Consider the following 27,729-nt stretch of genomic DNA (forward strand, 5'->3'; position numbering starts at 1 on the left):
CGATAGATTCAAAGCACACCCCAAACAAGTATACGTAAAGCAATATCAACGACGTCAATATATTGCCGGAAATTTTAGACACACACTTCTCTCGCGGGACGTGCAGGTCACATTAGATTATGCTACTAGTACATTTCAATCAAAGGTTCAGAGACATACAAAGTCTGTAATACGAAGCCTGTAATAAAGAAAAAAGATGGTAAAGCTTGGCGTGTTGGAGGGGAAACAAAGGGGAGCACAGGTGTAAACCGTAGCGGTGGTCGTCCCCAGCGGTGCCGGTGACTCCGCCGCCGTCGACGGGCAGCGGCCCGGCGTGGCGCCAGATGTCGCTGACTGGCGACGAGGAGCCCGAGATGGACGCCATGCAGCGCGGAATCCTGCAGAGGCAGCGCGAAGCCGAGGAGCGCAAGCGACGCATCCTGGCCGCCTACCAGATAGCGGCGCGCAGCGGTGCCGGACCCAAGACCGTCTGCCTCGAGGAGTACAACAACCTGCAAGGTGCGCACCGATTCCGCATTAACCTGAGCAAGCACGTTCTTAAAGTTGATGCATATACCAGAGTAAAGGTAGTACACCATCAAACAAGGTTGCGAAAATAATAGGTTATGCATAAACGCGGCAGTGTGGCTTTGCCGCACACATACTAATAATGTAAGAAAGCCCGCTTTACAAAAAAAAAAAAAGTCGTGTTTGTTGTTATTAGGGCCGTAACTAGGGGGGAGTTCAGGGGGTTTTGACAACACCCAAAATTTTTTCATGCTTTAACTTTTTGTGTGATAACAACGTAGTTACGCACATTTACATTTACCACCGGTAACCAAAGTTAGCCGTTCTACACATTAACGCTTCCCCCCCCCCCCCCCAAAAAAAAAACTGGATACGGGCCTGGCTGCTATTCCATTTGGTTGCCCGATTTTCTCAATCTGCTGGCACATATACCTAGACGTAATTGATCCGCATCATAATCCTCGCGCCTCTTTAGCCAAACCTAACACACAATATGTGGAAGTGAGAAGACAGAGAAGGACTGTGAGGAAGGCACACTCCCAAAGATTCCTGGCCGCTCCTCCAGGTTCGGTGTGGAAGGTTGTGTAGCGTAGAGGCCCAGCTACGGGCTATACCTATACTGGAGAAGGTAGCCTTCAGGCGTCGCCTGGCGGACACACCACGAACAACGACGGATAGCTTAACTAACTCGCTCTTCTTTCGTAGTAATAAATTGATAGCGAGTTCTGAAGGCTAAATAGGTTCACACATTTTTTGCACTTGGAGCGTCCTTCGCGGCATAAGAGCCTGTCACGCGTGCCGTTTTGGTTTCCAACGACTTTGTACCAGCACATAAGCTTAAAAACGAGCAGTTCCTCCATATCGCTTTCAATACTCGGAAACAACACGCTCAGTCAAGAACGGCACGCGGCGTAATGATCACGTGCGTTCCCACAACCACACTTTTCATGGTTTGACTAGAACGTTTACTGAAACGGCATTTCGTAAACGAAATGAGCTTGAAGCTCCTACAGACCTTCGCGAATATAAAAAAAAATGTCTCGTCGCTTTACTCAAAACGTACTAAGTTTTGATATCTTCTTTTTTTTCTCTCCCTTCCCCCATCCCTTCCCAATCGGCATGTTCGAAATGGTCGTCACGTGACACTGGTTACTCTCGCAGTACCCGAAGACGTGACGTTCGAAAACCCGTACAGCTGCACGACGGGATTCAAGGGCGGCATAGCTGCAGTCAAGACGCCGCAGAAGCAGAGGGCGGGAGCCCGGTAACTGCGCCCCTCCCCACACCTCCTTTCACCTCCCTCTCACCCCCTTTGCCCTCTCCCTCGAGTCACCACCGTCAGCGCACCTCACGCGGGCTACGCGAATCGGCAAGACAGACGCTCCCCGACGATTGGTTACGGCTCACAGTTCGACGAAAACGCAGACGAAGTCTTAACACACAGCAGGCGCAACGCTCTCCGTAGTTCGACGACGTACCGACAACGACGTGCTCACGCAACCCTCCAGACCGGTTAGCCAAGATCTCATTACCCCCCTCGTGCCTAAGAAACATCGAAGTACGAACTGCTGTGAACGCTTCATGCTTCTGAACGGACGGTCAAGCGACGTGCGCGAAGTGTGACTGTTATGTTTCTGTTGCATCGGGGCCGTCACGCCGTGCTTTGTCACTAATCCCTGAGCGCCTTCAGCGTTGGGCTCACGTCAGTCTATGTCACGGCCGGTCAGATTCTCACGACTGGTCGCAGACATCAAATGGCTGTCCAGCCGTAAAATGCGAACACTGACGTCAGTCAATCCAATTGCGGTGGCGCTCAGGGGCTTTTGAGATTGCTCGCGTGGCACCTCGGTTATTTTTGTTGCTTGTTGCATTTTTTGTTGCTACTGTTGTTTACATTCTTTTGTTGGAGTGAAAAAGAAAAAAATCAGACACCTACATTATCTGTCAAGCTGGAGTGAGAGCTTCGTGAGTAGACAGAGACGACATAATAAGTTATTGAGTGTTCAGTCATAATATTTACATTGCTGTTTTTAAATTTTAGCTCAATAAAAAAAATATGGGATAATTTACATCGCAGAAAACGTTATTTTTCGCATGCGATTTTTTTTACGTACTGAACGGCTGCGCATACGATGCACATTGAGCGCACAAATAGGTGGGAAACATCGCAAACCCTGTTTAGGTAAGTTTACACCAGATAACTTATCATACAGCTGTCCCTTCATGCTGGTGAAGGCGTGATGTACAGAAATATCAAAAGTTCCCAAGCCATTTTCCCATTGACTTCTATGGAAGAGTGGCCTTGGAACTTTTGACTAGGACTGTACATAATTACCTGGAGAAACAAGTTATTCACGCCATAAAACCTGTGCAAAACTTATGCAAATCCTCAAGGATTCTCTCAAGGATAAGACGGAGGCTTTGGAAGCGTATGCTTCACCCGACACACTCGAATTACTACGTGAGCTGAGACTAAGGTAATAAGAGTGATGCGTGTAACTTGAATAGATTGCTGATAAAACTGAAGGAAAAAAACTTTGAAAAGTAATAGTGAACGACGCAATACTACACGGATAATAAATGTGAACTACGAAGTAGAAATTTCAGGCACGATGTTCGTGCTCTTGAGAGATGATAAGACATTAAGATCAACATACATCTTACAGAGGACGTGATTCACGTGGTGTTAATGGATACGATTGTATTTTCGCCAATGGCGACGATGAATGTGCGAAAATTAACAATCGCTGCGTTAGAGCAGGTCCCAAACGATTATCTTTCGAGCATTTTCTTAAACGCTTAGCGCACAGAAGTCCAAGCCCGTGGAAAGGTCAGCAGAGGTGCCTCTACACGAGCTGTCCTCTCGAACTCGGTCCGAAGAGAAAGCCCTTCGGATTGCCCACACACAGGTAAGCACGGCGCCTGCGCCTGCGCAGACGAGATACAACAACATCCCGCTAACCCCGCTGGCTATTCTTCTTCGCTCTCACATTGCCGTGGTGTCTCTTTGCGCGCTCTGCCTGTGTGCGGTTTCCTGTATTTTTTTTTTTTGACGTCACTAACCCGGTCCTGCGTCGACCGCTGTGCGTTAACGCTGCTTCTTGATTTCGATGCTTCCCGTCCAATTACAGCTCTTGACAGCTAGCGTGGGCTCCTGTTTAATTTTCCTTTTTTAATGTGTCACAATATTTCGCATATCGTTCGCTACAAGGACAAGTTGTAGATAATATAAACTCATTCGTGAAAATATTACAGAGATTACAGTTGTCGATCTGTGAAGTCGACTGCCGCCGTGTTCTGGTTATCTTCATATCATCGCCACCCGAAATGACCAGAAATTTTCCTCTCTTTCGCGCACAGCTACGGGCGCCCCAATCGTCATAACGGTCGCAAGAGCTCGCAATGAGAACACGAATGACTTGTGTAAATGCAAAAACGATCTCGTAAGTAGTTCAGTTGATATTTAAAAAAATTTAGTATATTTGCAGGGTGCTCATCGTACCTCACTGAAAGGCTGATGAAACACCGACGAAGGGTTCGCAGTGAGCTCACGGAAACCATCGTAAAGATAATCGTGAATTTAATTTCGCACGACGAATACCTAAAATAATCTTGGTTACGTAATTACACGTAGGGGACCCATAGACGGTTCATAAATGGTTCGAAGAAAGCTTCACAGATGGCTCACATAGAACTCGCCGAAGTCTCAAACTTGTCCATAAAAATGGCTCCCAGAGGGCTCATAAAGAACCCTCGAATGACTTATAAAGGACGCGCAAACGGCCCACAAAAGGTGAAAAGCGAGCGTCGATAGAATATACGCCAGGTATATCCAGAAAGGTAATCTCCAGAAGGTATATCTTCAGAGAGGTAAAGTTGACGTCCACGTGAGCGATTCTGTTGGGAAGATCACGTGATGTAGGTTATGTACAATCGATGGTAGTATTGTGAGGATTTTTTTTTACTCACTGATGGATTTGTATCGTCAGTGGAAGAAGGACAATATGTAAAAATTCGAGCGAGAACGATGGCACGTCCGCTAAGCACCACCGACGAAAATGTTAGATGTTTCCATCCTGTTACTGCCGTAATATGCCAGGCGCTGTTGAAACGGCATGAATAAAAGAAACGGTTTTGTTTAGTGTATTTACTATTCTATTACATCCTAAAGTATGTTAAAAGCCGTATTATTGAGGCTAAGTCCAATACTAAACACAATGGCTTCGGGGCTATCACAGGCCTCCGAAAAGTGCCCCTAATGAGACATAATTTGACCATGTCACGGTATTCACTTGCTTCTGGTGAGGGTGGGTAGTTATGTGGATACAAAAAAAATCTGTAATGTTTGCGGTCTCACTGTTAGTGAGTAAACCATTAGTAATCTTCATAATGGTTATACCTGCGTATGCTACATCAAACTGCAAGTATCAATTTGAAGCAGAGTTTTTTTTTTTTTTTACTCGTCTTAAAGCCCGTTTCCTTTCTTACTCTTGTTGAGCGTAGCGTAAAGCCGAAAGTGCAAGAAACGGACGTCTAAGCTGCATTGTTGTATTGTTGGTTACCTACGCACTAAACAATATTAATGCAGCTACAATGGGGAAACAAAGCAAATTACTAGAGTGGCTATACGTACAGCCAGTACAGGGAAATGATTAGCTAAATAAAATTAATGAATAAGTACATAGATTTCTGCTAGTTTGTGAATAGCAATATCGACTAATTGAGCAGAGCCACTGCTTTCACCGTATACTGCAAAAGTTAGAGTCACCCAAAAAAGATCATGTGCCCGCATCGAAAGAACTGAGTTATATACAGAGCCAAACGAGGCAAAATTGATGAGCTATGCAAACAAGTTTACTTCACTATAGTTCGGAACTCAGCAGTGGGAAGAAAACCCTGTTACGAAGAGTTCATAGACAGCTTTTTTTTTTAATTGTGACTTCAGAGTACAAATGCTTAGAGGGTAAGTTTGCGATGATAAATGAATAAAACGTGTGTGTAAATACACCACGTCTCACAACCCCGCGGGTGCGAGCTTAGTCACCAAGAGAGCACAATCAATACAACGAAACGTAATTAAGCTGTGCGGTATATTTCCCTTCTTTACGTGCGTTTATAGCGGTGCACTCTACAACGCGCATAAAACTACCACTCAGTACAGTCGAGTTGCGATTCGATATCGTTGCCAAATGTCCGAATTTTAGTGCAAGTGTGCCGGAAGTTGCCAACAGTTTTGAGTGAAATATTCACTTCATTGCAACGGTTGTTTCCTCCGTTTATGTTACATTCTATAGGACACACAGAGCCGGTGAATCCTTTCCTAATAAAAACACAATTGCATACGTTCTTACGAAAATGATGCCGTTTAAATATACCCGAATCGCCATGCTATTCTTTTTTACCTCTTTCTTCCTGAACCGTACTATTAATATTTCATTTAAAAGGTCGCTCAGTGTACTACAAAAGCCTCAGACGGGAAACGTATATATCTAAAGCGGAAACCATTATTATGGAAAAAATACAAGTCAGCATTTGTATTTTCAAAAAAAGATGACTCCTGCTGTTATGTTTGAAAGCAAGAGAGTGTCCTTCTTTGGTAGCATATATAACCACACTGTATGCCACGCATAATAAACGGTTGTTGCTTGCATCTGACACGTATACGCACACACAGCACACTGGTGGTTATGCTCAGCGGTGCAATGAGAGCGTCACCAAGACAAGTGCCACCAATAAGTATACGCAAGAACGGGCTTTGGCCAAGATTAAAAATATTTCAGGTGCGCTAAAATAAGACGGAAATAAAAGTGCGTCGTCGGCCATTTTATAAAAAAAACCAAGTAATTATTTTCCGCTCTCTTTAGTTCAATAAACAACGAACGCAAATTACTCAATTCCTAATGTTGTAGGTAGTTTGTGTCGTGGAAATGAGTGGTATAGTAGGGGATCAAGCATTAAAAATTACACACAAGGACGAAGTAGTCCGCAAGAGAGTTGGCGTCTCTCGTAAGTGTTCCGTGGTTCCGGGACACTAAACACCATCAATCATTATTACACACTGTAGGGGCTCTCAATGTGAACAAAAACTCGCAATGTTAGAGCTCCAAAGCATTCCGTAAAACATTTGTTCGCGTAAATGCCGTGGATTTAACGATCAAGTTTCATTTTCTTTTCCTTCGCTCGCCACTTCGATTTCTTTTCTCTCAATTACGTGCGTCACGCTTATTATTTCTTACCCGTAATGTTGCCCTGTAGCATTACGCGAACGAATTATGCGCTCACTTGTACTAAATGAAGTTAGCTCCCGACAACACGCGAGCCAAACCATTATAGCACAACACGTGGCCTGGAATTCACAATAATTTACCAAAGTCAGCAAAAAAATTGTTTTCTATTTTCTCGACAAATGGCGGAATATGCCCAAAAATCACACGTGGATTACCCATCCAGCCATTGGCCGATTCGAACATGGCGCGCTCGCTCGTTACAGAGATAGCCGCGGGAGGCCGCGACTTGTCCACGCGTGCGCGCACAATCACACCGACAAAGCGGCGCATTCGAAGGGGAGAAAAAAAAGAGAAAAAGTGCTCAAGGCCACGAGGTGCGCGTGACGTTTTTCTGTGGCCCTTTCGCCGGGACGAGAGAAGAGAGAATGCAATTGCAGCGTGCGACAAAACCTTTGTAACTCCACTCGCAGTGAACGGATTCTTAAAATTTTTGCGGCGTTGAATTCGCGAGGCAGTAAGCTTTTCCAGGGAATTTATTCCGTGGTTACTTAAAAAAGCGTTCCAGGGCCCCTTTAAGTGTAGCCCCTACATTCAACAGGCATAGTGGCACCTATATATGCAAGCGCAGTCTCATGAAATTTAGGTAGATATATTGCAGTAGTTGCGAAAGAAAAGGTGGCACATAGCTTAGAAGCTGTACTCTCCTTGATTTCAACAGTCTTTTCTGCTTTTCTTTTTTGGGGGGGAGGGTGGAGGGGGGCAAACAGTGTACAGGGTTTACACGCGAAGTAAGGCAGAGTGTGGGCTTAGACCTTTTCACTGGGCCTTACCACGATGCGGTAGCAGATGCAAAGGATTTAGAAAACAACAACAAATGAGCTTTGAAACATAACAAATAAACAAAGACATAATGAATACAGTAAGCATATGACCACCCCATTACAGTAATAACATAATGACAGTAGTGAACATAATGTAATGATGTCAGAGAAATGGATCATTCTTTCGTTGAAAGATGTTGATAATGAGCTTGTCAGGGAAATTACATCATGTCCACTTCTCCCTCTTTTCCAAGACACTCCCAAGAATGCCTTCGCCAAGTTCCAACAAATGGACCAGGCTACCAAGCCGGCAAGGCCTAGGTGGGTATGAAGCGCGCCTTCAAACATTTCTCATTGCATGTAACCGTAGATGGAGTATGCGTACTCGCTCAACACGCGTTCTATAAATCGACGCATTCTATTTTCGAATGAACCCCGGAACACTTCTCGCTGGCGCAAGCTTTTCGAAAAAAATTACGTTTTGTCCTCTATAAGTTTTTGTGTTATTCTCTTTTCGCTTTTTTTTCTTCGGACACTTGCCATATTACATTTATAGCCTAATTCACCGCTTATGGAAATTTTTTGTCGTTTAAAAATTAACCCATGTCCAGATGAGAAGTCTCCTCTTTTTACGTTTAAATATACTAAAGCGGCAGTTGCCTTCGGAAACACCGTGAATGCAGCTTGTAATGCCACACACAGAACCTGTCGTTAACTAACTAGATAATGCGGTATTAAACAGCTTCATGTTCACTTCTGTGACGATGACGTGAAGCTGTGGGACTTCACAGAGCAATGTAATGACGGTGTATGTTTGTAATTGCAGCTTCAGCGTTCCTGTTCGTGGAGGGACTACACGAAGTGCGAGCGACATCAAGGAGATGCTGCTGAACTGGTGTAAAAGCAAGACCAAAGGATACGAGGTGAGAAGGTGGAACATCTACGAGAGCTCTTGTACTACACGGCTTGTGCCCGACAGAAGATGACCGTTCAATAAAAAAAAAACAGACTGAACTAACTGGCATGCGCAGGTTTTGACTGGTCGGTCAGCATAGAACAGGCTCTGCAACACTTATTCAAGTGATCATCGAAGGGCTTCACCGAAAGAGTTTATTGCCCTATGAATCAACCGCCGCACAAAAAAAATTATTCGTCAAGCACAAGCAGAGTTACAAAGTTCCTTTCGCACCAGTAAGCGCGCCTAAAGATACTGGGAGTTGGGGGAGGTGGGTTTGACAATGAGGCAGGGAGCTACGTCCTTTCGTCACGGCACGCCATGTCCTTGAGCAGTTTTCGTTTCGTCTAACGCGCAATGTGATTCAAATTTGAATGGTATTTCAGGCAAGCGCGCGGGCACCTGCATGGTGGCGTCCCGCGGCGGCCGCTGTAACTACAGAGCTCCCGATGCTCAAATCAGACAATGACCGTAAGCTCTGTGTTTACGGCGTGGTTGTATACGGCATACAAGATGGCTGTGGCACCATTTGTCGACAGAACCACCGATTTCCAGCGGACTGAAAATTATTCGCGAATTCCGGGCCACGCGCTGCGCTGTAATGCTTGACTCACGTGAACCCCGAAATGACCGACGATAATGTAGCCTCTCGGTTCATCAATGTATAGGTTTAGCGTATGATGATGATTGGCGTTTATCGTCCCAAAACCACCATATGAATATGAGAGACGCCGTAGTGAAGGGCTCCGGAAATTTTGACCACCTGAGGTTCCTTAACGTGCACCCAAATCTGAGTACAGGAGCCTACAGCATTACCGCCTCCATCGAAAATGAAGTCGCCGCAGTCGGGATTCGATCCAGCGACCTGCGGGTCAGCAGCCAAGTACGTTAGCCACTAGACCACCGCGGCGGGGCTAGGTATAGCTGAGGCATCTACTGTGAAGATAAAATACTGTTGTAGATGACGCTGCCCTAGAGGTTGGCGACTGGGCCTTCGCGCTCACATTCGCACGAAGGAAGGATGTTCTCATTCATAAGTCAGCCGGCATCCTCTAGCAAAGTTAAATCAAAGAGGTACTGCGAGAACATTCGGGAGAACTAGAGCGACCTGCGGTATGCGTAAGATACATCGTCACATGGTATCCTAATTCATGTGTGACGCGCAGCACGTGGACATCCAGAACTTCTCGACGAGCTGGAACGACGGCATGGCGTTCTGCGCGCTCATCCACCACTTCTACCCGGACGCCTTCGACTACGAGCAGCTGGAGCCCAAGAACCGCAGGCACAACTTCGACCTCGCCTTCCGCACGGCTGAGTACGTGAGCTTGTCCGAATTTGTCCCTATTACCCAATAGACAGTTATACGGTAGGGATAACACACTGCTGTTTTACAGCGAAGCTGTTATATAAGGTCGAGGTGTGTCGTAGATAGAGAGTTATCATCACCACGAAACGGCACGCCCTCTCTTGGGGCTCTCCTTCATAGTCCTCTTTTTCGGCCTCGCTCACAAAACACGGTTTGTCCGGCTTCAGCTGCAATAACTCTGAGCCGCAAGAGAATGAGTACAAAGAGAGATAAAGATCAAAGGGACACTAAAGCCGAATAACAATTTAAGTCAGAGTGAAAGACGAATGTGTGACATCTAAAAAGACAATATTTTCAACAGCAGCGACCTACGTACCAAGAAATTAATGTAAATTCACGAGGTTACATGCACCACAAATAGGACATTCGTAAAATGATCCCAATGATGTCACGAGTTACAGCCTACAATTCATCACTAGAAATCGAACTACCTGCACTAAGTAAAGGACCTTCAGTGCATTAAAAGACGTAATAAAATGCTGCTTGTTCGTTTCTGTTTGAATCATGAAAAAAAAACCGAACGTTACTATCGGGAATGTCGCGAAAGGTTCAAAAGTTCAATTTTCACCTGGTTAAACTGCACAAGCTGTGCCATCTAGCGGGGCCCAGTTGAACTAAGCACATCTGCCATCTCGGAGCCAATGACAGGAAATTGTTCGACGAACGTTGTTGCTGCTGTGGCTCCCGCTTCTTTCGTTCCGCTGCTACTAGTGTTGGCGGCAGCGCAGTAAAGCCGGGCAACGTTGTACACGGCAACAGTGACGCGAGTTTCCAGTTGAGGCGGGTAATTTGAAGAGTGTTAACGCGATGCGGACCACTAAAACGCGATCTTATTTCAAAATAAGCTCTTCCTTGGCACAAAAGTAACACTACAAGGTTTCTGGACTGCTACTTCAGCAATAAATATCGGCTTAATATTTGTCTTTAGTGTCCCCTTAAAAATAGAGAGAGAAAACATAAGGAAAAAGTCAGGGAGATTAAGCGGGGCTGAGCTCCGGTAGGCTACCCTGCACTGAGGAAGGGGAGAGGGGAAAGGAAACTTATTGAAGAGGAGAAAAAAGGTCACTTACTGGGCCGACGAGCAACAGTTTCACCATCACAAACGATGAAACAGGCCGGTGTCTTTGAGACAACGCAACAGCGCTTCCGTTGCCTTTCGAAATCGCGATGGGCAGTGCCATGGTCCCAATACTTTCTCGACAGTGAAATCACTTCTGTTCACTTGATTTAAGACAGGTGATTTCACTGTCCTTTTAAGAGAGAAAAAGAGACCATAGTGCACTCTGTTTTAGTCCATGCTGTCCCTCTAGCCAGTGATATGAAACTACAGAACTCGCCGAAGCCTCTTATTTATTTATTTTACAAATACTGCTGGCCAGAGGCCAAAGCAGGAGGGGCAAGATAATACAGTTGTCATACACATTTCAAAACAACATCAACAAATAAAGAGAGTAAAAAGTGGAAAGCGTGACATATTTATACAAAAGCAACAAAAGGAAAGAGTGGAGAGGGAAAAGAGGAAATAGTTGGAATAGTTAGAAAAACAACTTCAAATTTCAGCGTAAATAAGATCGGGAGAGTGTAAACTGCTTGCAGGCAAACCGTTCCACTCTTCAATGGTGCGAGGAAAGAAGGAAAATTTGAACAAGTTAGTACGAGCAAAATATGGTGTTAAAGAAAGTGCGTGTGAATGCCGAGTCTGGCGTGTTCTTAGTGGTGTGAGGTAAGGGTCAGGGTTCAGAGCAAATTTACGGTTAGAAAGTTGGTACAAAAATTTGAGACGTAAGAGTCTGCGTCTCGACTGCAAAGATGTGATACCATTTGAAAGCATTACACTAGTTACAGAACTACCAGGCTTGTATAGAGAATAAATGAAACGGACTGCCCTCCACTGAATTTTTTCTAATGCATCAATGTTAGTTTTAGTATAAGGATCCCAGGCAACGCATGCATATTCTAATTTAAGGAGAATCAGGGATTGGTAAGCTAAAAATTTCACTTTCGTAGGAGCATCCTTAAGTTTGTGCCTCAGCATGCATAATTTGCGGAAAGCTGCGGAAGAAACTTGTTTAATGTGGGAATTCCAACTTAAATTATTCGTTAGAGTGACACCAAGATACTTGTATTGCTTAACTTCTTTAAGAGGTTGGTTAGAGAGCGTGTAGTCAGTTAGTACTGGCTTACCCATGGAGATACGAGTTGATGTCATTCTATTGCTCTCCAACGGAAATGCACATAAACAAAGAACGCGAAATACAAAATTCCGTGTTTGCGAGTACATGTCTAAACCCTTCATCAAATCTACCTGGATTTGTTTGCAAGAGGCAATGTATTCTCGCCGTGTATCGCGATGCCCCGTGTTACCCCACTGACGTCATCCGCTTTTTGTCCAGGGAGCAAGCGGGTATCTCACCGTTGCTCGACACGGAGGACATGGTGCTGATGAAGAAGCCCGACTGGAAGTGCGTCTTCACCTACGTGCAGAGCCTGTACCGCAACCTCGTCAACAAGGACTGATCACCCGTCGTAGAGAGCCAACTCGCACATATCTAGTCTCTTTAACGTTTACTTTTATCGTTGTATTTTTCAATCGTGAAGAAAGAAAAAGAAAGCAATACTGCGCGTTCACGAGTGCACGCAACGCCTCTCGCATTTCCTCGACAATGGGAAACGTCGGTGTGTTTTTAGGAATGGACTTTTTCACTCGTGATATGGGCATTTTTCTTGTTTGTATAAGGACGAGACTTTTTGTACTTGTCTTGCGATGTTTGCATTCAGATAGTGTATTGATGAACAACAAATACAGGCTGGACCTTGAATGAAGAAGCACGTTTGTAATGCAATACACGCGAAATGACTAGCGGTAGGTATTCCTTGACTTGTCTACTCGTAGCTGAAATCGAGCAGCATGAACTCGCCGATACCGAGAAGAGAGGCGTTATATCTCGATGAACAGCAGCGTTTCTTGTGCCCGTGGCTTATGATGTAGTTTCTCCTGCGTTCGCTGCAATGTTTCAAGTTGGATCAACGTTTATCAGTCTCACTGAATTAAGCTGGACAGGTTGAAAACAGAAGAGAGGACGAAAAAAACTAAGTAGCTTATCACGCTACACTGCTTGAAAGCAAAGTTACATACATCACGCAAAGAAAGAAGTCACGATCAACACGAAGGAAAGGCGTTCCAATTTACACTCCTTCGAAAAGGCCCGTGGATCGGAACAAACGCAGCATAGTTCGTACATGCCTACCTTCTGCGACGTTAGATCGTGTAAGTGCTGCGGGCTTCTTTATCACGTGTATATACACGCAAAACTTATTCCTTCACTGTAGACGTGATAGAGCCCTTTAAAAGTGAGCGTGGATTGCGACCCGAATGTGGATTGTGATTAGGCAGACAGTTGGCATAATGAAGACTGACATTCTCTTGTTTTATGAGTCCCCTTTTACTGCGAGGTTTTGTGTGTCTGCTGTACCATCATCTGTGACATACAGGTGTGTCGGCGCTCGCTGTCGAGTAGAGCCTGTATACGCCCGAGAACATACTGATGATGACCCTCACGCTTTCTGTAACGCGCCCTCGTTTGCTGTATAGTGAGATCTTTTGTAAGCTGAATAAAAAAAACACTATGAAGACAAACAAGACCAGCCGACAGATACTCACTGAGTGTCGTACGAATAAAAAAAAATTGCCCGCAGCTTCCCTCGGGGGAACACTGAGGAGGATGCGGAGCATATAATTGGTTAACGGGGTGTTAAAGTGCGACTTACTTGGGTCTATGGCTAAATTGGTTAACGTGGTTGTGAAATGCGGTGTTAAATTGCGACTTACTTGGGTCGATGGCTAAATTGGTTAACGTGGTTGTAGGAGGGGGTGTTAAATGAGTGAACACGTACACACGTATGCGAAAGGGCGGCGCTGGTCGAAGGGACGTCGATCATTGTGTTTGTGGATTCGTTGGAATTCATTTCACCGCGACCTTGGACGTCGACGCGCCGTACAAACCAACCGACGAGCGGCAACTGAGCGAGCGAGCGCCGACCTTGAGTATATATACAGCTCGACGGCGCATGCACTGTCTGCTGTTGAATGTTCTCGAAGCGCGACGCCACATGCGCGTCCACTGGAGAATCAGGAGAATTGTAGATGTCGAACGCGGTGTGTAGAGGAGGAAGGGTGCACAGATGGTGGAGGAGTGAAGCGCGCGCGGTGTGTAGGGGAGGAAGGGATGCACAGATGGTGGAAGAGTGGGCGACGGCGCGACGGCGCATGCTCGCGCGTCAGCTGTCGAATGTTCGAGAAGCGGTGCGGACGGCGCGGACGGCGCGGACGGCGCGGACGGCGCACTACAAGGCGCGAGTATAAGATGCTTTCGCATCTAATATAAAATGCTGTTAAGGATTTTAAACGTATAACCTGTGAAGCTTCTGAAGAATGCCTCAGAGGTTGCTTTTTTTTCTCTTTTTTTGTGGGGGGTGAGGGGGTTGAGGGTATATACCCGAGGTTAGTGATATTTGATTGTTTGATTTTAGTAATATTTGATTGTCACGACGGGAGAACTCCAAGTATACACTTCGTGCACTTAAAAGGGGCTTTACGTGCACTGCGACTGGCGCGCCGCCGGGTGGCCGTCAAAGCAGACAGTCGTTGAGGGGCCGAGCAGGACCAAACGCTCTTCGAACGCCCGCTAGCACGTGGTCTATCGGAATCATTAACTGTTGCGTCTTCGAATGGACCAACAGGTACACCTCGTGTCCTGCGCGAACAACGCTTTACCGTTTGTCGACTCGTCCCTGCTTTATTCGGTAGCGACATAGGTGGATCAAGGCTTCGCGACGCCAGTAGTGTTTGGTTCCCACTGCCTCTGACGTCTCCCGTTCTGTACCGCTGCATGCTTGAATTGGTCTTCCTCTGCAGGTGCAATGATCCTGCGTGATGTTCCAGCTGCCGTATAGCTGGCGAGGAGAGAAACGTTTGCAAGTCATTTCAGTTGATCTCAAGGAAGATGGAACGTTTTAACGGACCTTAATAATTATAAGCTCGCCGTCTACCCTTCGCAGATTCGGGGAATGCAATGCGAGGTCAATTAGTACTTTGTTGGATTGGTGGGACCATCCGGTGAACTGAGTTACGTAGCACGTGTACATTACCATAATTACAACTGTCAAGGTAATACGTTGGTCGGTCGGCCAACCCACCATGGGGTACCGGCCATGAAATGGGCGGTGCATTGTTATATAAACGATCTTGTTCATATTCACATAATGTCTAGCAATAATTTTTTTTTCGAAATGACTAATTAGCTCGTTTCACATAAAAAAGGTAAATGCTGTTGAATAATAAGCTTGATTGAGATAACCTTAGCATTGAATTCGTTTCGTCTCACGCAGTAAGTCACACACGGCATCGCAAACGCTCCTGTGGCGAAATCCCAGTGCTGTATTCTCAAAGAACAGAACCACCGGGAGCGATAAATTGAATCCCATCATTCGGAGTGATTCATCCAGATTTTTTTTTCTTTGGCCAAAAATGTCCATGTTAGGAAGAAATGATGCAGGGCGTAAAGTAGCAGCACTACAGGATAAAAAAAACGAAGCTTTGCAAATGCTGTACGGCGACGGATGTGCATGTCAGTGTTTGTTTCGGAAAGCAACATAAACAACGCAAGAGTTTGTAATGAATAAGACAGGCGTAACGGTGGATGAAGTGACCATGCTGTCGTCGTCAACAAGGAAGCGAAAGACTAAACTAGAGTTACTACATATGCATGTTGTACACACTGCCTATATATGTGCTACCTAAAGGTAGCACATATATAGTAACTTCAGACTAAACGGGGCTGCGGCGTCCTGTCTGGCCGAAATCGTAGCGCATTCTCTTTCCCGCCCGCGCGTCAAGCTCTTAGCTTGAGCGGCGAGATAAACACAATCACGACAAGCGATAATGATGCCACGACTATTTCAAGCAAAGCACACAGTGGCGAACCTCGGTGGCTGAAAATCACCGTTAACTGCAATAATGTGAAAGAATGACAGCGTACCGCGACAGTTAGGAAGTAAGCATCTTGCATTGCGCACACCTGACGCTGCATTTAGCCGTGAATACTGACAACGCTATTCCGTTGTCAACTATCTTCTTCGAAAAACGGGCAAACCGTAAGTGAACATGGCGAAATCCTAACGGCGAAATTAAAAATGAAATAGACTTCATTTTATGCGCGCACTCAGGCATTGTACAGGGTGTAAATTAGTAGCTGGTAAGATCTGATGCAGTGACCATAAAATGGTAAGAGGTCTTATTCAACTACGCGTAGATTTAAGAAAGCAAATTCGGATGTATGCACTTAGGGAATTATAGCTCATTACCACTGAACTACACGCTGAAAGCAGAAGAGTATAGGTCCGAGAATTAATATGCACAAAACTAAAGTAATGTGCAACCGTCTCGGCAGCAAACAGAACTTTCCGATAGGTGAAGAGACGCTGCAAGTCGTAAAGGAATATGTCTACTTAGGACAGGCAGTGACCGCGGAGCCGAACCACGAGAGTGAAATGAGTAGAAGAAAAAGGGTAGGGTGGATCATATTCGTCAAGCATTCTCTAGTCATCCATAATGTGCCACTAACCCTCAAGAGTAAGGTGTATAACAGCGGCAACTTGCTGGTACCTACCTACGTAACCTGGAGGATTACAAAGAGGGTTCAACTTAAGCTTAAGACGACGCAGTGAGCAAGGTTTAGGACGACGCAGTGAATAAGGTTGTTTTAAAGTCCTAATCAAGACAGCCTGCAAACAAAATTAGCAAAAATTCAATGCCATGCCGTCCGCTTCATATGCACGAATTACCACCAGTCAGATTCTGTCACGCAGATGCTGGAGTCCTGTGAACTGGAATCACTTGAGGCACGAAGACAAAAAGACCGGTTGAAAGCTCTTTTCAGGATACTGCAAGGACAACTAAAAATTAACAAAGATTAACAAAAACGGAGCAGTAGGCTTAATCACGACTGTGTTTTAGTACCGTACTCTTGTCGGAGTGATGTGTTTCGTTATTCTTTTTTTTTTTTCAGCTGCGATTGAGCTTTGGAATGCGTTGCCAGGCATTGTAGTAAATGCAAGCGATCTTTGCCAATTCGAAAAATTGTTGGACATGTACTTGAGTGATGGAGATGCCAGATGATTAGCCTGCATGTTTCCTTTGTTTGTTTTTTCTCCCAGTTGTGTTTATAATGCGTAGCCAGACATCGCTGTAAATTCAGGCAGTGTTTGCCTATTTGAAGTGAGTTACACATGCATTAATCCATTGCGCTACTACCTGAGATAGATGTATATTGGTTGCATTGTATTTGGTTGTACTCTCTCTATAAGAGCCCTCAGGAGAGGGCTGACAGTATTATGAAATGAAAAAATAAAATAAAAAATCAATATAGCAGCTGCATCTTGCCGGTACTCTGGAGCCCCAATCTCCGAAACCAACAGAAGGCAGTCCAGAGAGCCCAAGAACTGGCGGAACGCCACCACGTTCTCGCTTCGACCCGGGCGTCGCCTACAGTGTCGGCTGCTGGGATGTCCCTCGTGGACACCCTGGTGGCTTCAACTCCTCAGGACCTTTAAAAAAGTTCTTGACTGACCAACCGACCGACTGACTTGCCGGTACTTACCTACGGAGTAGAAACCCGGAGGCTTACAAAGAGGTTTCAGCTTAAAGTGAGGACGACGCAGCGAGCGATGGAAATGAAAAATGATAGGTGTAACTTTAAGAAAGCAGAGAGGGTCAGGGAACAAACCAGGGTGAAGGATATCATAGTTGAAATCAAGAAAAAGAAATCGACATGGGCAGGGCACATATGGCAAGATAACCGCTGGTCATTAAGGGTATACCTAGAGAAGTCAATCGCGCGAAGGGGAGACAAAGTTGGGTAGGCCGGTGAGATTAAAACGTTCGCAGGTATAACGTGACAGCAGGAAGCACAAGACCGGGTTTATTGGCGGATCACGGGAAAGGCCTTTGGCCTGCAGTGGGCGTAGTTAGGCTGACGATGATGACCAACAACGGGCAGCAAGGCGCTCACTGACGCGAAAAGTAAGCCTCATTCCCGTGCAGGTTTTCCCATTTATTCAGGATGACATCGCGAGTGAGTGTGTGAAACAACTTTATTGACGATCCGGCATAAAGGGGGAAGTGGTAGGGGGATTAAAGCGAGACACTAGCGTGCTCGGACGTCCCGGAGCAGCAACCTACTCGCGTCCAACCCGTGGGGGCGCCGCTTTCGGCCGCTGGCGTTCCAGGATGCTAAGCACGTGCTGGACCACGTCTTTTTGGTTGCCTGGCTCCCGGCTGATGATTTGCTGCTTATGGCAGTTGGCATTACTTCTTGGTTACCCGGCGGTGGTGCACAGTCCCAGAGGAGGTGTCTCTGGGTGGCTCACGCCTTCTTGCCCTGGGTCACTGCCGCAGCACTGCAGAGACCCAGGTTGTCGTACCTCTTCGTATGGGTGACATCGCGAAAGAATGTCCCCGTGTGATATTACGAAATCCTGCTCGAAGCAAGGCGCCGGCCACGAGCGCTTGTTGCACCATAGCTATCAAAGCAATGAGGGCCCGCTGTCTGCGAACACGGCAAAGAAATTATTGAAAGCAGTGGCAGAGCGTTTTAATGTAGCCGGTCACAACTTTGACGATCTCGAACCACGGCTGAGCTAGACTGCACCCACGCGCTTGTTTCTTTAGAAGCGAGCGCGCCGGTGCAGTCTATCTCGGCCGGGCTCAAACATTACTTCAGCCAAACTCCCGCTCCACAAGGGAGTGAAAATAAGCAGTCGTGGCTTATTTACAAGTTCAACGCACTCCAGCCAGCGGGTAGAAACGTTTCTGAGGGAGCTGTTGAATTCATTCGATATGGTTCATTGATTGATGGTTGGTATGTCGGGTTTAACGTCCCAAAACCACCACGGGATTATGAGAGACGCCGTAGTGGAGGGCTCCGCAAATTTAGACCACCTGGGGTTCTTTAACGTGCACCCAAATCTGAGAGCACGGGCCTACAACATTTCCGCCTCCATCGGAAATGCAGCCGCCGCAGCCGGGATGCGATCCCGCGACCTGCGGGTCCTGGCAGACCAGCAACTGTCTGACGCTGCGTCGAAAGAATTTGTTGGGGCGATCTCTAGAAAATGGCACCGAGTAACGAGTAACGTGACACCACACGTTACCGAAAAACGGCAACGTAAGTACCTTAGGCGTTAAAGTTACGAAATTGTAACAAGTACGTTACAAAGTTACCGAAAAAAATGGCCCTGTATCTGCATGGTAATCTGCAAATGTCGTCGAACGACGATAGTTGATGTTCTGTGCAAAAAAATTGGTGAATGGTATTCAGGAGGCGCTGCGTTAAGAGTGCCTAGCCACCCTCCGCCACATCATGTGGGGCGGGTGTAACAGTGGTGTGAACAATGGGAATGGGCAGTGCCAGGACGCCACGTATCCCGAAGAGGTGAGAGCATGGATACGCTCCCAAGACTCAACCACACAACGAAGGGCCATCCAGCGGCTTGAGGAGGCCCTGGCAAAGCAGACGAGAAAGGGAACCAACGCCCCGGACAACGGGAGCGGAGGAGCCCGAGTATCCAACGCCTAGCCAGAGCACAACGTCCTCAAGATCTAGGGCCTGGGACTATAGGACTATTAGCCATAGTCTTTAGATAGGGAATACCCGCGCTCTGCGCGGCCGGTGACTTCCCGCACGCCGGATGCGCGAAAAATGTTGTTTCTCTCTCTCTCTCTTAAGAATGCCTCGAGCGTGCAGCGGAGGCGAACGAACGCATCAAACTTAGAAGTGTGGCAGCTTGGGCTAGTTGGTATGGCATGACGATAGTAATAGTGCGAGAACAAAAACGACGACACAGAGACAGAGCGCTCGTGTCCTTCGTGTTCTTCTTGTCTCTGTGTCGTCGTTTTGTTCTCGCGCTATAACTATCGGAACGCATCAAGTCACGTCACACGTGAGGCATGACCGCCATCTGGCAGTTTTCTTCAAAAACAAAGCGCGTGGTTATGAGACGAGTGTGCGCGCCCGTCTCAGAGGTGATAAGGTGTAGAACGCAAGGCGACGGTTAGGTGCCACCACCATCTCGTTTTAGCAAAGCGTTGGAAACACTCTTCTGTTCGTGCAAGCGTTGCATGGTCAGCGAAGCATGATAAGCGCTACGATCGTTAAAATTACATATGTATGCATTTTCTAGTAAAAGACGCAAAATCGACAATGGCACAAGTATGAACGCCAAACCTTGAGCAACATTGGTGGGCGCTGCGCATGGAATCGGCAGCTTCAAGTACTAGGTGCTGTTAAAAGTCGACAGACAGACAAATGTACAGACAGACCAAAATTTCTGCGTCGAAGGTGCCCAAGAAAGACTAAATTGTCTTTAAGAGTAACGCTTTACCGGTAACGGTGTTGCCTAAAAAGAACGCGGGGCAGAACGAATGTGTGCCCTTTCTTGCAGTCTGCACTGACATTCCAACGAGATAAGAAGTCATGGTGGCTGTCCCGTTTGAGCTGCAAGTGTAAAGAACATGTCTGTCGCGTCGTGTGAACACTATATGTGCCCTTGACCATAATCGTGGGCGAAGTTCCTCGTCAAAAAAAGGGGGGGGGAGGACTGGGTGGATGCTATGAGCGTCCCCTTTATAAAGGGGCGGTGACATGTGTGATGTGTGCACCACCAGGCTCACAAGAGAAAAAGAAAGGAAAAGAAATCTTTCTTTTGATGTTGGTCTAATGTCTTATCTACTTCGATCAAATCGATCTCATTATAACAAAGAAAATATAAATTTGTGTTTCATCTCTCTGCCTTTTTAAGCAGAATGATCTCATTTCCCCACTTTTTCTGTCCTTCATCTCTAGCTTTCTGCCACCAATACTATAACCACCTCTTACTTGCTTCTATTGCGGACGTGTTCAGCTTTCCGTGTTTGTCCCCGAAATCCAAAGCCTTATGTAGGCTTGTACCCACACGTGTACCTGTGTGGATATCGCCGCATTCAATCACAACATCTTCCATTGTTTTCTTAACTGCCCCACAGCATGTACATTGTTTTTCTTGTTTACAAAATCTCGCTTTATGACTACGCGTTCTAAGGCAACCTGACCTCGCTTCGAACAGTAAAGCGCTTCTGCTTGAATTATCATAAAACCTCCCCCTCCTTATTTTTTGTCCTTTGGTAGATACTGAGAGTCGGCTTCTTTTCCATCACTGTCATCTAATTAATCCTCTCCGACTTTTCGCTCAATGTTCCCTGTTGCCGTGTCGCCCAAACTGCCTGCCGTATATCTACTGGTGAGCCTCCTAGCTCTTTTTTTCCTAGTTGTGTCTACGCTCTTCCTATACGAATACCTTAACACCTTCTCTGCCCATCTACTCTCCTTCATTTTCCTAAGCCTCTCTTTAAATCTCATCTTGCTCTGCGCTTCCCTTACTTCAAAGCCTGTCCATCCCATACGCCCCTTTACAGCCTCACTCGTCGTCTTCCCGTGAGTGCCCAACGCGAGACGTCCCACAATCCTTTGGTTTACATTCATTCCTGATTGCACCTCTGGCTCCATGCGCACCACTGAGTTCCCAAATGTAAGCCCTGGAACCATTACGTCTTTCTACAGACCTCAAGAACTTCCTACCTATTATATCTCCTTAACGCCCTGTGCTTCATTATTAAAGCATTCCTCTTTCCCTTTGCTACCAATGTTATTTTTTCTGTGTACCTCCATATATCTATCCCCCTCATATACTCATGCTCCGATGTACTTGTACTCGCTTATTCTTGGTATTTCTTGGCTCTGTATTGAGACCGCCTGATCTTCGTGATCAATGAATACCATCAATCCTCATTTTGTTGCACTAAATCCTAGTCCTAGAGCTTCGCCTTCCCTCCCACACATATCTACCAGCCGCTGTATTTCTTCTTGACAGTCCGCAAGTAAGACAATATCGTCTGCATAAGATAGACCTGGAAGCGTCTGCTCAACCATCCCGCCAGCCTGTTCGTGTGAAAGATTAAAGCCAATGTTACTACCTTCCAGCGCTTTTTCCATCCTCACCATGTACATCATGAATAGCAGCGGGGACAAGGGCATCCCTGTCTCAGCCCCTTGTTAGTTTAAACGCTGCCGTTGGTACTTATTCATTTTTACTCTATGCAAACTGTATTTTCTCGGTATATTTATCTCAAAAGCTGTATACCGTCATCACCTATACTCACATCTTTCAATATGCTCCACAAACTTTCCCGATTAACGTTGTCATACGCCCCAGTGATGTCCAGATAAGCTACGTTTAATAGCCTCTTTTCTGTTTTAGATATTTCTATACACTGAGTAAAAGCAAACAAGTTATCATCTGACCACCTGTCGATCCGGCATCCATTCAGATGTTCTACCAAAATAATATTTGCGTGAAAAATTCTTCGCACCCCCCCCCCCCCCCATCCCGCCTCCCCATCATGTCAATGTATCGGGCTGTTGAAACACAGTATAAACACTCTTGAAAGAATAACGCAGTACCTCGCGAGTCCCATGGGCATTTTGTACGGGAAAACATGGAACGCTGTGTCAGTTACGCGTGTCAGTACCGGCTAGCCGAGATGCAGCTCTACCACGCGGCGCAAGGAACGGGGACAAACGGGGACAGAGACGGAGAATAGTGTCGGTGCAGCTTCCCATTCATTGTGTTCCCCCTTGACGCGCCGAGTGGACAGAAGGAAGAGAGGATAGCGCTACAGAATGCAAGGGTTAAACGACTCCATGTCGTCCCTTGCACTGGCACTCTTAAATGCGATACAAAATGATGGTAGCCGCCATATTTATTTTTTTATTTTCGCTTCAATATACTGCAGACCTTTTTGGTCCAAGCAGGAGTGGCAATACAGAAAATTATTACAAGTATGTCGAAAGTGACGATCTCATTAAAAAACAAAACGAAAAAATCAGTTCAATGCTGGATGGTTAACAGTTTCAGGTACCCAGCGCAGAGAACCTGCAGTGACGTGACATGCGAGCGATATATATTGATTGTGCGAGACATGAATCAACGGCCGGAACTTTTGCCTTCACTTTGCCTCTTCCCATGCTACAGTTATTTGTCTTTTTTTTTTTTTTTTGCTCTATGGTCGTAGCGTGGACCTCACTAAGAGTAAATGCTGCTGAAGTGCATTGAAATTTATTCTTTGTATTTATTCTATAAATAAATTCACGGCGCAGGAGCGATACACATGACCTCTTTTATCGAACAAGGTAATCTGATAGTGCCACATTTTACGACCCATCTCACTTAAGATTGATCTCTCACGATTGCCATGCCTCGGGAGTTGAGCTCGCAGTCGACTTCGCCGCTATTGTCTCAAACATCGACCACGCGCTGCAGTACGAATGAAAAGGGAACAATAATGTTACTAAGGCCTCGCATATTCACGACCGGGCTAGACTGCAACAAGCGCGCGCAGGTGCAGCCTAACCCGGCCGTGGCATATTGCATGTAATCGTGAATCTTGTCACCAGGGGGCGCAGAGACTATTACCTTCCCCTAGCGGCGAAACTTGCGGGAATATACTATTGGACAGCGCTAAGCAAGCTCCACGAATAGTATTTCACCGGTCGAGCCGTGAAACACTGAAAAACGAGAAGCGTGGGGAGGAGGCGGATTACATGCGTGCCTGTTCGCACACGATAGAGCCGACCCACTAAGCAACCAACCATCATGGCATTGAAGCGTCACCCTGTTGGAACACCTCGGCGACCAGCCAAGGTTCGCCGTGGAAACGGAGAGCACCGTGGCATCCCAACACCCGAAGAGTGTCCTCCGGCACCACGTGACCAACGTCCAACGAACGCGACAGTATCGCCAACAACCGACACTGATGAGGTCAAGCTCCCGGTGACCACCGTGGGCCCATTGCAGTATCCTGCGCCAAGAGCCGACGACGACTCTTCGTGTTCCAACAGCAGCATTTACACAGCGACGACGCTTTCTTATTCGTCACGTTCCGACGAAGCTGAGTCCATGCGACGGCACGAGAACAGCGAAGAACAGTCTGACGGCGACTCGAGCATCGTCCAGCTCGGAGACAGCTGCCGCCAACAGACGCCTGCCGCACCGTTGGCTTCAGACCTCGGGGTTACAGCAACGCAGATTGGACTGGTCACGTCCACCACGCCCGAGAAAGTTGCGTCCGTCCACCAGTCGCCCCAGCCAAACGCGAGCGCTGGAACGCCGCACGCGTCTAGGGTGCCTGACACACAAGAGGAGACGGCCGACATCTCGCCACCCTTGCTGTTCCCATTTGCATCCCCGCCTCCAGGTGTCATTCCTGAGTGTCCTCTGATAGAGTGCCCACGGGCTGCGTGGAATGCAGCGCCACTGTGTGTGCATCAGCCAGAAACTGTCGCGTTGACCCAACCGGACGCATATATATTTTTTCATGTACCGACGCAGCAGCTAAGCTTTGTTTTTAAAATGTCTAACTGTTTGTCTTCAACTGACGATCTTTTGATCGCGTTGTAATAAACGGTGATGCAGTAAAAAAAACTTCAAAAGATATTTCTTGAGCATGCAATGGTTGACTGCTTCAAACTGCTGTGCATGGTTACGATTTTTTTTAAAAATCATCCAAACTGATAGCAATGGCCTTGCAAACTGCTTTCCCCTGAAAAATCTTCGCGAAACGGTTGCAAATTTTTCTAGGTGGTGGTGGTGGTAGTGGTTAGAAGAGGAAAAAGGCACCTAATTTCTGTCTGCCTTCAGGCGACACGGCGCAGTGCCTTATAGGGGTGGGGGGAAGGAGGGATAAAAAGAATAGAAGGAAAATAGACGAAGAAGTAGACAGGCAAGCGACGGAAAAAAGAAGGAGATAGGAAAGTGGGGATCCGTTCGAAGCAGTCCAAGGGCGGGGCGCCACACGAGCTGCACGGCGTCAGGAGACCGCGGAGGGCGAACCAGTCGGCGGGAGCTACGCTGGCGTCGGAGATCGCGAGGGCACAACCGTCAAGCTTGAAATCCTGCGAGCGAATCATTTCTGGGTGGCTTGGGTTATGGTAGTCGGCAGGATGTGATAGTCCCGGGCGTGGGAGGAGAGAGGGGGGATACAAATTCTATAACCATAGTGGAATCGCGGCTGCGGTCAGGACAAAATTAACACCCGTGTAGCTTGGGTATAGGGCAACCAAACTACATGGGGGCAACGGCTGTCGGGCCACTTTTGCATCTCCCCGCAAACGCCCATTGTGCGCGACGCGTGAATCCAAGGCGCACTGCTACAAACTAAATAACTCTAAACTGAACGAGGACGAATATATGGAAGAGCCCCAAAGAAAAGCTTGTCACCGGACAGTTTCATATAGTGACTAGTCGGTGTGGTTCGCGGACCGTGATATTACAATTACTACTATTGTGTGTACGCAAAGGTTACCCGACTGTGGGCTTTCTCACTGCCACAAGAGGCGCCCTTTCAACGGCTGCAAATAGAGTGCATGAGCCTTATGTCCAAAATAACTAATGAGGCAGCTTCTCCCAATTGGTGCCGAGCGTCAAGAAAGCCCGGAACAGGCCAGCCTCCTGTCTGTTGTTTTTTTTTCTTTTATTCTCTGTCATTTCTTGTTTTTTTTTGTAAGTTTATTCTTCTCTGTTTTCATTCCTTGTTTCTATTTATTGCTTGCTTCCTCTTCGGCTTCTTATACACGTTTTGTGTTTTCATGTTTCCCTGGCCGTATAGTAGTACTGGCCGCACTCTATGTATCATCGTCAAGGCACTCAAAAAAATTGCCCGCAGCTTCCCTCGGGGGAACACTGAGGAGGATGCGGAGCATATAATTGGTTAACGGGGTGTTAAAGTGCGACTTACTTGGGTCGATGGCTAAATTGGTTAACGTGGTTGTGAAATGGGGTGTTAAATTGCGACTTACTTGGGTCGCTGGCTAAATTGGTTAACGTGGTTGTAGGAGGGGTGTTAAACGAGCGCTCGCGGGCAGCATCGGGATCGGCCTCTCGTCGCCGACGCTTGCACTCGGCTTCCCGTTTTCGAAAGTCCGGGTCCTCTTGTCGACGCTTACGTTTCAAAGCGGCCGAATCCGGTGCTGCTGCTCGACGCTGACGTCTCTCAGCGGCTTCACGTTCTCTAAGTTGAGAATCTTCCGCTCGACGCCGACGTTTACGTTCGGCGTCGCGAGTTCTTCTCCGCGCTGCCTTGTCTTCGGACGACGACTTGGTTGCGGTTCCGCCAACACTTTGGCCGGCGCTGGTCGAAGGGACGTCGATCATTGCGACCTCGGACGTCGACGCGCCGTACAAACCAACCGACGAGCGGCAACTGAGCGAGCGAGCACCGACCTTGAGTATATATACAGCGCGACGGCGCATGCACTGTCAGCTGTCGAATGTTCGAGAAGGGGGAGAAGCGCAACGGCGCATGCGCGCGTTCGTGAAGAGGAGAAGCGCACGCGGTGTGTAGAGGAGGAAGGGTGCACAGATGGTGGAGGAGTGAAGCGCGCGCGGTGTGTAGAGGAGGAAGGGATGCACAGATGGTGGAAGAAGGAGGAGGAAGCTTGCGGACGGCGCCGCACTACAAGCCTCGAGTATTAGATGCTCCGCATCTAAAAACAAGAACGCTACCTTTTTTTTTTGGGGGGGGGGGGGGGGTGCGAGCACGCGCTCAGTGTGCTACAGTCGGCTACGTTATATGCAGCAATTACTGGCATTAATATCTCTATGAAAGGTCTGAAAGAACAAGAGAAAGAAGGCGCGTTAAAATCACCATGTAGGCGCTCGAAAACCACGTAAGAAGGCTTCTCCTTCGCGCGATCGCACTGATATACTCGAGCTGGCTATGGTGGAATGTAATGTAGCTACGCTATAATGTGGTTTTGCCTGCGTTATGCCAACCTTCGACGACAGCATGCGAAAGCCTGGCACCCTAAAATGCTCAGCACAATACCCCGGTGATTAACAAATACGGCGAGAAACAAATTACGAGTGGAGACTTCCCTGCGCAGCGTATGAAAAGGAGAGCTTATTCGTCAAATTCTTCAAGTTGAGACTTCAGCCCCGAGAACAAAACCCCCCAGAGCTAATGACCGATATCAGCCTTTGCTGAAGCTAAATTTCGGTAATGGCTGGGCGCATTTAAATTCGGAGTCAGGTGCGTTCACTCTGCAAGAACGCATAACGTCTCGCGAGGTATACCATAAAGAAGCGACTGGAAGCATTAACAGGAGAGCTGTTGTCGTCAGTCTAGATGAATTTGTTTAAACAGACACGCGAAACAAAAACGAAAGGACATACCTGTATTCTACATTCCCTCCACTAGAGATACGCTGATTCACGCTTCAAAAGTGTCAACATGTTATACGTACCAGTTTCTGTGGTCTGGCTGCAGGTGGTGTACAGATTGCAACCTTCACCAACCCCTATCCAAAAACTCAAGACTGCTCCAAAAATCCAAGACTGCTCACTACACATTACGTGCTCGAATATGTGTTCCCCGCCCTCAATTGGGTGTGTCGTCGAAAGCAACATGGGAGAGGGCAGAACATGGAGAGGACGCTATCGCGGGCAGGACCATCAGTGAAGTCGTGCACGATATTTCTTAAATGGCCTCGTTCAACGGTGATCGCGACCGAGCCCAGGCAAAAAAAAAAAAAAAGCAGCCGTGTTTACATGCCGCGTAATTTGCGACATGTGGTGTTGTTTCGGCAAAGCAACGTAGAAACTGCACGAAACATACTATCATTATGACCCGCTCCAAAAAAAGGAGGACTCCGAACGACATAGAAAGAATTTCAGGAGGCATTCCAGTTTAGTTACTAGCTT

At 47.0% G+C, this 27,729-nt stretch overlaps 2 protein-coding genes across 5 annotated transcripts in view; one reads left to right on the plus strand and one right to left on the minus strand.

Annotated features, from left to right (window-relative positions):
- LOC119175260 (cytospin-A) overlaps window positions 1–12,705 on the plus strand; it is a 48,254-nt gene extending 35,549 nt beyond the window's left edge. The window contains exons 7-10 of one of the 2 annotated variants that reach the window (XM_037426380.2): window positions 7,810–7,876; window positions 8,382–8,478; window positions 9,677–9,828; window positions 12,273–12,705. In XM_037426380.2, coding sequence (XP_037282277.1) covers window positions 7,810–7,876; window positions 8,382–8,478; window positions 9,677–9,828; window positions 12,273–12,396 — 440 coding nt within the window. In that variant the 3' untranslated portion in view covers window positions 12,397–12,705. Of the gene's footprint in view, window positions 1–270; window positions 499–1,668; window positions 2,577–7,809; window positions 7,877–8,381; window positions 8,479–9,676; window positions 9,829–12,272 lie in introns of those variants that run through there. The other variant, XM_037426381.2, reaches the window with a different exon arrangement.
- The window catches only part of LOC142803719 (carbonic anhydrase 1-like), a 121,939-nt gene that overhangs the window by 83,370 nt on the left and 10,840 nt on the right, over window positions 1–27,729 (minus strand). The gene's annotated exons all lie outside the window — the stretch shown is intronic.

The sequence above is a fragment of the Rhipicephalus microplus genome, chromosome 3 (assembly GCF_043290135.1).
Source record: "Rhipicephalus microplus isolate Deutch F79 chromosome 3, USDA_Rmic, whole genome shotgun sequence".
NCBI lineage: Eukaryota > Metazoa > Arthropoda > Arachnida > Ixodida > Ixodidae > Rhipicephalus > Rhipicephalus microplus.